We start from the raw sequence: 11847 nt of genomic DNA, 5'->3' as shown, positions 1-11847 counted from the left end.
TGAGTGCGGGCGGGCGGGCTGCGCTGCGTCCCGGCGCGGCTGCCTCCTCTCGGGGACACCCCTCCCCTCTGTCCCCCTGAAGGCAGGCGGATCGGTCGGCTGTCCGCAGCAGGACAGCGGGCCGCGTCGCTCCCCTACCACTGCCCCCGTCCCACCCTCCTGCCCCCGCTGCCACTGCCTCCCCTGGCTGTTGGAAGGGCAGCTGGTACCTCTGTCGTCCGTCGTCACCATCCCGTCCCCAATCCTTCATTCTTTGTTCCGGTTTCCTCTCCAGCTGTGCTGAGGCTTTTCCCAGCCTGGGGGGCCTGTGTGCGGAAAGGCCGGAGCCGACGCGGAATTCGGTCTCTCGGCACCGGGACCGGCCTCGACCGCCTGGGTCTGGGATGGGGAGGAGGCAGGGCCCCCCGGCGGTTCCCGGCCTGGGGTGGGATGACATCGCAGCTGGCCACCTCGCTTCCCGGGGCCTTAGCGTGCGGACCCCAGACGCTGCCAGGAGTCCGCTTCCCACCTGCACCTGAGAAGGGAAGACTAGACGGCGGCTCTCGGGAGCGCGTTTGTTGTAGATTGTTAAAAAACCACTCGTTCACAGCCTTCCCTGCACCAGGGAGTGAACAGGGTGGTGAGAGGGATGCGTGTCTTGATATCGCTGCGGCAAGAGGCAGATAGATGATGCGCCAGTGATATGACAGCTGTGCTGTCAGAGAAACCGCTGAATAAATTAGAGTAAAAGAGTCATTTTCAAAATCCACCACCAACGAGCTCTTCTGATAAAGGAAAACAGCCTGGAGAAGCTGAGCCCAGGCAACTGGAGACTTGGAAAAAACGTGGCCCAAGCTCCCAGCTGCTGCCCCTCAGCTCGCCTGCTGTTAACAGGAGGCTTTGTGGTTTCCAGAACTGCTTTTCTTTTTGTTCTTTCTCAAGGGATCCAGAGGGTTCTTCTCTATCCTTAATCAGTCTCTCTTCTGTTATCCACTCCACTGCCCAAAGGCCTTTGCCTCACCCTGCCTCCTTTTTCCAAATTCAGGCCTGTCTAGTGACCATCCTTTGTTTTTTGTATTTTGCATACTAATTTTTATTTTAGGAGGAAATGATAGAGTACCTGGTCTTTAATTCGTCATCTTATTATAAAAGTGAGCTCAGGTACTGGCCCAAAGATGTAAAAGGATGACACCTCTGTTTTAATTTTATAGACTCAATTTCACTTTGTTATTGAGAAAACCAGAAATAACTCAAAAGGTGCTGAAGTTGTTAGCTAGGAGACAAGTACAGCAATGTCGCATTTCCCTAGGCCGTGAGGAAATAATGTGTTCCATAGCCATGATTTTTGCTTCCACCATAACTGAAGTTTACCCTTTTGAACACACTTTCTTACTTTACAAAATGAGTCATTCGTAGCCCAGATTAAAACAAAACAAAACAAAACAAAACGACTGACTGGGGCGTCAACAGAGCAGAGTGGTCAGGGCTCAGGCTGGGGAGGCAGGTGGATCTTGGTTGGAATCTGGGCTCAGCATTAATTCTCTAATATGAGAATAAATGGCTGCTAGTCAAAGACTTTCAGGAACACACTTAGAGTTGAATAAGTTGGGTTTGTTGCTTGTCGCACTAAGGAAGACCTCGTGTCATGCGGAACCCTGGCAGGTCTCAGTAAGTGGGTGTTAGAAGGGAATTAGGGGATTCAGGCTTGTAGGTGATTTGGGGGAGAGTTTATGGAAACGGAACTTCACTCTGTTGGATGCTGCGAGGATTGCAGGAGATCGTGTTGAGTATCTTCATAATTTGTCTAGAAGGAGGGATGACAGAGTGAGGCTAAAGCTGTGGTTGACCAAGATGCAGCAGTCACTCCGTAGCCAGGGTGGGTGGTGGTAGCGGGGGGTGTTTGGTCATTTTTGTGGTTTGGGCAATGTTTACATTTTTTTCTGTGGTCAGTCAAGATGATGACAGGTCTCGTTTTGGTTTTGATTTGTCCTGACCAGAGTGGCCTTGCCCAATGTTGATGTTCTGTGACATCGTTCGTGTCCAGCAGGGGAACTCCAGGCCAGCTGATCATTCCAGGCCTGTTTCCAGATGTCACAGCCGCTTCTTTTTTTCTTGTAATCTTGGGCAAGTTACTTGACATTTTTGAACTTCAGTTGCCACATCTGTGAAATGTGGACAATGCCTGCTTGGGGTTACTGTGGAGATGAAATGACAAAATGAATAGAGAGGATGTAGCCCAATGCCTGGCACATAGCGGTTACTCAACGTACAGTTGTCCCTCTCTTGAACTAATTTATTTTGATGTTGAGGTTTCTTCCCTAGAACTATTCGGGCAGAGGCCCAGTGAGCAAACAGAGCTGCTCTAGAGAAGAAACAGGTTGAGAATGAGAAAGAACTGGGTTCTCTCCAATTCAAAGGTTTGATCATCCCATCACTCTGAATCGGTCTTAAGAATGGACACTAGTGATGATAGTATCTTCTTATGCAATCATTACCTCAGCAACTATTTTTAGGATTCTTTGCTCCCAGGAGCCAGTGGCCCCAGGTAGTCATGTGCTTTTCTGACTCTGTGTTGGTGTCTCGGTTTCCCCATCTCTTTCTTTGAGATCTCTTATGCAGGAGTCTGATTCAAGCGTGCATATCCTTACTTCATTTGGCTCTCTGAGTTCTGCTTTGGGAAACTGGGAAGCCACATAGGCAGGTGAGAAGGGACTATATGCTAATAGAATTCTTAAGGCCCTGTGTGAGGGTCCAGGATCTGTGGTACAGCTGTGAAGGGCATCAGGTTTTTGATTGTGAGCATTTTGAGCTAGATCGCTCACGAAGCCATTTTCGTCTGCTTCCAGGTTGGAGCATTCTGGAAATTTGAATCTGAAGTCTGATTTCCGGTTAACAGAGACATTATTGTGCTTGTCAGTGTCAGACCACTTAGGTTCTAGATAGTTTAGTTGGCCCCAGGCGCATAATCTAACTTTTCCTGGGCAGTTACTTTAGATGTTTGAGTAGATGTGGCAGCTTATCGTCTCCCAGTGCCCCATGATAAAATCTGTTGCATTAAATTTCTAGCCTATATCTTGCCTGATCTATTGTATCAGAAGTTCTTAGGAGTAAAGAAAAAAGAAACAATAGAAAATGGCCAATGACACAATTAAAAAAAAGGAATACAAAAGGCTTTAAACAAAAGAGGCTTGATTTCATTTTTATTAAAATGACATAACTTAAAACTATACTGAGATACCATTTCTCATCTATGAGACTGACAAAAAGACAGAAGTTTGATAATATATTCAGTTGCTGAGACTGATACTTTCCTATCTTATTGGTGTTACTGCAAAATGGTACAGCCTATAAATTATAGATACATTTACCATTGACCTAGCAATCCCTCTTCTGGAAATTTCCCTTTGGATACTATTGCCCATGTATGAAGAAGATATACATTCAAGAGCATTTAGTGTGGCATTTTTATCATAACAAAAACTTAGGAAAGAAAATTAGAAATAACCTGAGTAACCAGCAATATTACATAAATAACAATACATCCTCATGATGGAGTGTCATGCAGCCATAAAGAAGAAGGCACTATCATGGGAAGATCTCCAGGGCATATTGTTACAAGACAAAAAGCAAGGTGTGGAACAGAATGTGGACTGCTTCTTACTTACATTTGCATAAAGAAACACGAAGGTAGTACACCCGAAGGGGAGAGGGGTGACAGAGTCGATGCGACCTGGGTAGGAATGGGGCTTTTTGGTGTCTGTCTCCTCACATAAAATATATTATGTACTCAGACACAATAATAAAAATACTCTGACTTCACAAGGAGAATATATTCCTTGATTGAATAAGCCTGAGGCTAAGAAAAAAACCTCTGCGAATCAATAGCCATCTCAGTTAACTCTTTCTAAGGCAACCTATCATGTCAACAAGGCAAACTGGCGGCGTTTGACGTTAGATTAAAAAAAAAAAAAGGCAATTTAGCAGTACCCTTTCTGCATCTTCTATTCCTCTGGGGGAGGATTGGCATCATTACTAAGGCTTTATTTACCCTGTATAACAGATGGGTTTTGTTATGTTTTGTTTTGTTTTGTAATGGCAAGCCCAATTTGGATTCTTCAGAAACCCATTTGATCTGAAGGCAAGTTAGTGAACTCCCTTTGTCCCAGAAAAGAATAGGAACCAATAAGACAGAGATCCTAACACCAGTAGTAAACGGAGGCAGAGTCTGTTGCAGCTTGTCTTTTAGACAAGCAGGGTGAATTCCCATAGGTCACTGGGGAGACCTTATATTGTTAAAAGTTTGGCAAAATAAATCTTGCACCTTATCCTCAATACTGCCTTATTGTTCCCCACTGATCTGCTTCCTCCTTAATTGCCTCTCTTGGTGACTGGAGTTTCCATCTCATCAGCCAAGCCCACAGCTGAGCTAGCTGAAGGCCATTCTAGGGGGTCTCCTCTCTTTCTTCCAATCAGAGTCCTGGGGAATCCACCAAACCAGCATCTTTTCTATCCTTAGGCCACCGACATAGTTCAGCATTGTCATTTGTTGTCCATCTTTAATCTTACAGCTGGTTTTCTATTTTGCTTCTAGAAGGTCTTTTTAAGGGAATACTCAGATCACATTGTACCCTATACAGTCCGTCTGATGGCTCCTGCTGCCTTGGCCCCCAGCAGGAGAGGCATGAGTCTTTTGGGCCTTGTTCATACATGCAGACCCAGGAAAAAGTCCTCAGACTGAAAAATATGTCTCTGTAAGCAGAGGGCAGAGACAGACTGAAGAAAGAGGCAGGCCCCTCCATGGAGTCTGGCAATTAACAGAGTTTATTAAGGGAAACTCATGAGACACATCTGGGACAGCTGCAATTCAAAGAGGATATCCTTTGTGCCACTCGAGCAGTGCCAAAAAATTATCTAGAACAGGGCAGGTTGGATGGGGGTACTGGTATGAACCTCGTACCAGGTGCAAGAAAATGCCTTATATGCTTGCCCAGGTCAGAACAATGGCCTGTTCCATGAACCACCACCCATGGGACACGGGAGAGGTACTGGTTTATGTCAGAAGGAAGATATCCATCAAAGATAGTCTTGTATGGGTTTTACAGGAAGCAGTCTCTGTTCTGGCCCAGCTCTAGCTCATGGGTCCAGCAGCGGACATGTCTTGGAGCAGTCTCTCCTCCACAGATGTGGACCGGGGCTGCATCCTTGACCTTTGCCCTACCGAACTCTAGAACTCTGCGCTCAAGTGTGAAACTTGTCTCAGAGCTTGAAAAGCAATTACAGGTCTGTCAAGGAAGTGCTGATGGGCATCCCATCACAAAGCTGTATCTCCTGGACGTTAAGAAATTGGTGGCCACAAATCTTGCTTTGCACTGTCTTCCCCACCCCTCACCGCCACCTGCAAATTTGGGGCATTTAGAAGTGCCGCTCATCTGCTAGCGCATCTTCTCAGTGCTCTTTGCCTGCTTGCTTCTACTTAGCAACTTCTGTGACCCTATGCTCCCTCCAGTTGGCTTTAGATGCCTTTTTCTTTGTTCATTCCTTGTAGCAATCAGTGTTAATATATAGGATAAAGCTTAGCTGCTTATTTCTCCATCTGGCCACCATACTCATTAAGGACAGAGACCACTTTTTGCTCTGTATCTTAAGTGCTTCAACATGGTACCTGAGTATAGTAGGTACTTAAGAATAACTGATGATTGATTCAATAAATGTCTCGATAAATGAACAAGAGAATGTCCATTGCATGTAAGATCTTGATGCTTAGTATAGTGAGAGCTTAATTAGAGGTGAAAGCCTGAGCATAGTACTTAGTTTTCTTTCTTTGCAATTTATTCTTTCTCAGAAAGGTAATTTGTGCATGTTTTTAGAATCTCTTCTTTAAATGTTTATTCTTATTGTTAACATTCAAGAACAGAGTTAGGTAGCTACATGATAATTTTAAGATACTTTAGAGAAGAACTGATGTTGAGTAAGACAAATGTTTTCTGATTCCATAGAGAAAATTTATGTTAAAAAAAATGGGTTGAGCTAGTTAATATCTGAGATTACTCCTGGCTTTCACATTCTATGATTTTATTATCTATGTGACTACCAGACACCATGGTACAAATACAAATAAAACACAATTCTTGTCCATTATACATTTTAACCTTTGACCATGGATAGTTTTAAAAAATCTTATTTCAGTTTGTGCTTTTTTTTGAGTAATAATGATTATATATATATGTATTTGTATGTGTACACATATGTATGCATTTTTATATATATATATGGCTATGTGGCTATGTGCAATTTATGTATTGTGAAATGTTTATAACCTTTGTTCATGTTTTTACTACAGTATTTTAGAACTTTATTTGCAAAAGTTTTTTTTTATATATTAACCTTTTATATATATATAAGTTCTTTGTTATAAATCTTACAAGTATTTTTTCAGTTTCTATTTGTCTTCTTCAAGGCCATTCTCATCCTACAATTGTACAAATATTTGTCTGTGTTTTTTCTAGTACCTTTATGGTTTCATTTTTCCTTGAAAAACCATCCAGTCTATTGAGAATGTAATGCATGAGATCAAAACACATGAGACTTTATTTTTTCCAGATGATTAGCCAGTTCTAGCAGCATGTGTTGAATACTTTATATTTCATTCGCTAAATATACTACTTTTATATCTTCCAGTGTGTCTCAGCTGTAGAGTGACTGGGCCTTCATTTCTGGTTGAAAAAGTAATAGCTAGTTAATTTCCATTAATAAAGGAGAAATCACATAGTGTAGAGAAAAAGCACCTTTGACTCTTCAAAGAAGCGGTCATAAGTAAGATGCAAATTGGGGTAGTCAGTATTTTGCTCCACAGATATTCCCAGGTCTCCACCTTCCAGATACCTGGCGTAGGATTGTATTTCCTGACCATTATGGTTGGCTGAGGCCATGTGACTAGTTCTGACAATTTGTGGGTGGACGTGATGTGTGTGTGTCATTTTGGGGCCAGAGCATTTAACTGCTGGTCTGAGACTTTCTGGAACTCTCTTTCCTGTTGGCTGATGACTGACAATGTTCAGGATGGTGGTCTCCCCTTCAGCTTGGCTCCCTGAATGACTGTGATGAGCAAAGCTCTCCTGTCCTCCTGTATTGGACATGTAGTTTCAGCAGTAAATAAACATTTATTGTTATAAGCCACTAAGATTTGGAAGTTATTTGTTTCTGAAGCATAACCTTGCCTACCCTGACTTATATACACAGTCTCTTTCAGTAATTTCAGTTTGATTTATTTGTCATCTACTGAACTCAAGCTAGAGGCTTTTCTAGTAAGAAAGTTTTCTTTAATGGATACTGATTGATACTAGGGAGGAACAAGGTAATTTTAGGAAAAAAGTTATGAAATAATGACTAATTTGGGGATAACATTATTATTTTTTTTCAGGTAATTCGGAGCTCTCAAAATGTTTGCCAAAGCAACAAAGAATTTTCTTAGAGAAGTTGATTCTGGAGGTGATCTGATTGCAGTATCGAACTTGAATGACTCTGATAAGTTACAACTTCTAAGCCTAGTGACCAAAAAAAAGAGATTCTGGTGCTGGCAGAGACCAAAGTATAACTTTTTATCTGTCACCCTTGGAGATGTGCTCATAGAAGACCAATTTCTGAGTCCAGGTATGTTTATTTGCTGCGTTCTATAGTTAATCCCAGAACAGAAGATGATGTTTTTTCTAGACACATGTCTCGAGTGATTATAAGGTGATACCTTATAATGACGTCTCCTGTTTCTTTGTCTACTATCTTAAAAACATTCTAAAATGAACAAAATTCTGTACATCTGACATTAAAAGTTATAAATTAATCTTTAAAAACTGATATTACAGTTTGGGGCATAAAGGCAGACATGCCCATTGTAGATGCCAATGTAAGTAGGATGGATCTACCACCCAAATTTGGTTTGGTGTTGAGGTTGATGATGGTACCTATACATCAAGAGGGTATGAAATGTTTTATTACTCACATAAGGAAGCTTTCTGGGTAGAGGGTGGCAGGCTCCCAAGCTGGTCCAAAAACAGCTAGAGATGGGGTGTGGGGGTAAGGAGATGGACTCAGCTTTGATTGTGATGAAGAGGTAGGATGAGGGTTCTGCATGTAGGCTGTGGCTTTCAAGGTTTGAATTTCCAGCCAGTGACAATGTAGGGAACACCTGGGTTTTCTTACTAGCTTGTCCAGATGTGTAACAAAGGGAAGAGGGAGTGATGGGCTTGAAAGCTGTCAGCCGTCAAACATTAAAAATAGAGTCAGACTCATTATTACAGTAATTTATAAAATATAGAAAGGCATGAAGAAAATAAATCAACAAAAATGCCACCATCAACCGTTAATTCCCATTAGTACTCGGACTGTAGTCTTTTTTACTTCTGCATCTAACTTTTAGAAACAAAATCAAAACATAATATATATAATTTTATATTCTCTTTACTTATTTTTTATTTAACTTTATATAAGTTTTCCTCTATGGTTTTAAATATTTCTTCATACTATTTTCAACAGACACATAATATTTTTTTGTATGTAAGCACCTTCATTTATTTCCTTAACCATTCCAGTGTAGTGCTTAATAAGTAAGGCTGCAGTGAACATTTTTGTCTGAATTTGTTTTTCCTTTAAGCAAATGCATCAGCATCCTTATGCTACTCATTACTATGCTACTTATGTAGCATCCTTATGCTACTCATTGAAGATTTTTGCTACTCATTACTATACTACTTTTTGGAACATGGTGATATGTGAAAGTATCATCAGCTCTTAATTATTGGACTAAATGTTGTCCAAGTCTTCTTTCGGCTCTGAAGTTCTCCAATTTTGTGACTGCATCTCTAGTAAAGGGGAAAAGAGAGAGGAGTTAATTGGTTAATCACTAAACTTTCTTCCAGACCCACATTCTAGCCAGTGTTTTCTTCAGCTAGACTCGTTTTCAGAACTGTCTAGCTATGGGTGCATGGACCGATATTCATTTTATGTCAACTCACCCCCGCACCTGGATTTCTGGTAGAACTTCTACTGTGGGCAAGAGAGAAAAATTCACAGAATAGATCGTGGACCCCTGAGTAAGTGTAGTTTCACTGCCCTGCTGCTGAAGAGCCTCTTTTGTGGTGTCCCGAAAGTTCATAAAGACTCGTGTTAGATGGATGAGGCCAGTTGTTGTCGCTGCAGATGAAGAAGTCTCAAATATGTTCATCATCTGAGGCCAGAGCTCACCCTGGTTCTGTGTCCTGTTGGTGTTAGGGCTGTGATGAGAGATGTCCTCCACCTTACCTACAGAGCATAGCCCGGGGACGTGAAGGTTGAGGGATGGCGACTTAGTTGTTCAGTCCAGTGAGAGCCTATTGCTTTCCTCGCTCTTTCCCCTCCACCGGCAGCAGCTGATGGCATGAGGCAGAAGGGTGTACAAACAACATCTTTTTTGGAGGTGTGTCCAGGGTAACTTTTTTTGGAATACACAGACAGTCTTAGGTGTGTCCCCACAGTGTCCAGGAGTGGTAATAACCTGACTGAGACCAGAATTGTGACCTAAAGATAGAATTTCTGTTTGTGTAGCACTTTGTACAGCCCGAGACGCTCTTGTTTATCAGGGATGATGTTCTGGCCTAAACCCAGTGGATAGATTGAGCACTTACTATGTGCCAGGCTCTGTTTTACATGCTTTACATACATGGACTTAACACAGAATCCATCAGGTAGGTATTATTAATCATCTCCAAATTACAATTCACAAACCTGAGGGTCAGGGCTCTGAATGTTCCACAAGGTCTCCCAGCAAGGAATATTAGAGTAGTGATAAAATCTCAAGCTCTTGGCAGGGCTCTGTGCTGCTTCTCAAAGTATTTCCCAGAGTGTTTCTCTTTCACAAGATGTGAATACGAAAAGGCTTTGAAGTGGAGGCATTTTCACAGGCTTCCTTTTGCTGCTGGTGGTGGAGATGATTCTTTACTTTGTAAATGTCAAAGATAATGAATGGTGACTAATTCTCATTAACCTTGGTTGAGGAATGGGTTTCCCTGACTGGAGTGAAAAAAAAAATACAGGTGTTGAGGGCAGTGAGTAGATGGAAAGAAAGAAGACTTTCAGACTCCAAATGGATTTGAATCCCCTAAGCAGCACCACCAGGGGCCCAGGAGAGCCTTGGGTTGGGGAAAAGGATAAGGCCAAGTGTGAAGTTCCTTCGAGACTCTGAATCTATGTTCCTGAGTGATGATGACGGAAACTCTTTCTATGGCAGTATTCAGTTGGATTAAAAATCTGTACGTTAGAAATCTGTATGTGTGAGAAGACTGACAGTTCGGGTATGAGATCATCAGATACTTATTTTTAGTGTTCAGATAAAATGGGCAGATCTTGTAGGCAGTCTGTAGCAATCACCTGGAAATGACAGATGAGGAGCTTGGCAATACCCAGGAGATTTTGATTGAAGCTGGGACACCAGGTGGGTGGGAGCAGCTTCCTTAGTGTCTGGGAAGCCAGCAGAATGGGGAGTCTGGAGTTCGCATGTTCCAGGGTGGTGTTTGAGGGAGGGCATGCCGACTGACTCAGGAGGACAGAGATAAGGAATTGCATGACGAGGAATAGAATGACTGACTGGGTAGAGGTCAGATACAAGCAGATAAGTGTGACAGATGGTAATGAAAGCCAGAGGAATGTTCTTTAAGACTGGCGGGTGGGAAGGGACCTGAGGACAAGTGCAGGTGGCTGACCTGCCAGACACTGAGTAAGGCAGGCCACTCGAGGGTCTGCTATTTTCTCTTTGTTTGGGTGTCATCTTCATTTAGTTCTTTCACTCTGGAAAGGCACACATTTAAAATGTTCTATTTCTTCACCTGGATAGTGGTTAAACAGATGCTTGCTTTAAAATTATTCATTAAATTCTATAGATATTATTTATGCATTTGATTATATATGTATATATTGGAATTAAAAGATGAAAAAACATAAAAGCACCCAGTAGAGCCCTGGCCCCCACCCAGTTCACGCCACGCGCTCTGTCAGCGCCCAGGTGTGCTGGCTCCATTTCCCTCTCCCCATACACACAGCATGGCTGCCAGCTTTCCATTTTGAATGCAAGCCTCGTGTTTCCCATGCATCTTCACAGGATTGGAAAGCTAAGTGACCTAAGACCCAGAGGTGGCCATATTGTCATCAGATTCCCTTGTATGTCTTATTCACTTCAGTGGTCGTGGAGTCGGACTTTGTGAAATACGAGGGAAAGTTTAAAAACCACGTGAGTGGAACCATCGAGACGACACTGGGGAAGGTCAAGTTGAATATTGGAGGCAAAGGCCTTATGGAGAGTCAGTCTTCATTTGGAACCCTGAGGAAACAGGAAGTGGACTTGCAGCAGCTCCTCAGGGATGCCGTGGAGAGGTAAGGAGAACTTTATTTGGCATTTTGGATTTGGACATGTCTCACATTTAAACTTGCATCTTTGTTTAAATGGTAACCAGTAGGAACTTGGCAAATCAACGAACATTCTGGAATGCCCGTTGTGCTGAAACTTTGAGGAGCTCATTCTTTTATTTTTTAAAATTTTTTAATATTTCAATTACAGTTGACATACAATAGTCTATTAATTTCAGATGTGCAACATAATTTTTAGGCATTTATGTAACTTACGAAGTGATCATTCCGATAAGCCTAGTACCCATCTAACACCATACATAGTTATTACAATATTATTGACTATATTCCCTATGCTTTACTTTGTATTCCTGTGACTGTTTCTATGACTGGTCATTTTTACTTCTTAATCTCTTCACCTTTTTCATCCCTCCCTCTCCCCCTGTTCCCATACAGCAACCATCAGTTTGTCTCTGTATCTATGAGCTTGTTTCTGTT

General features: G+C 42.2%; 1 protein-coding gene and 1 long non-coding RNA gene across 7 annotated transcripts in view; one reads left to right on the top strand and one right to left on the bottom strand.

Moving 5' to 3' along the window:
- The window catches only part of LOC107195687, an 11975-nt gene extending 5824 nt beyond the window's left edge, over positions 1–6151 (bottom strand). Inside the window, exon 1 of one of the 3 annotated variants that reach the window (XR_001516890.2) lies at positions 210–6151. This is a non-coding gene — a long non-coding RNA (uncharacterized LOC107195687). The remainder of the gene's footprint in view (positions 1–209) is intronic. The other 2 variants (XR_003046346.1, XR_003046345.1) reach the window with 2 other exon arrangements.
- A 1228-nt stretch (positions 6152–7379) lies between these two features.
- The window catches only part of GSDME (gasdermin E), a 43119-nt gene continuing 38651 nt past the window's right edge, over positions 7380–11847 (top strand). For all 4 annotated transcript variants that reach the window (XM_015589473.2, XM_006912002.3, XM_006912001.3 and 1 more), the window contains exons 1-2: positions 7380–7629; positions 11184–11376. In XM_015589473.2, coding sequence (XP_015444959.1) covers positions 7419–7629; positions 11184–11376 — 404 coding nt within the window. In that variant the 5' untranslated portion in view covers positions 7380–7418. The remainder of the gene's footprint in view (positions 7630–11183; positions 11377–11847) is intronic.

This window comes from Pteropus alecto, unplaced genomic scaffold, assembly GCF_000325575.1.
Source record: "Pteropus alecto unplaced genomic scaffold, ASM32557v1 scaffold21, whole genome shotgun sequence".
NCBI lineage: Eukaryota > Metazoa > Chordata > Mammalia > Chiroptera > Pteropodidae > Pteropus > Pteropus alecto.
Note: the sequence above shows the minus strand (reverse complement) of the source record. Positions and strands in the feature narration are given on the sequence as shown.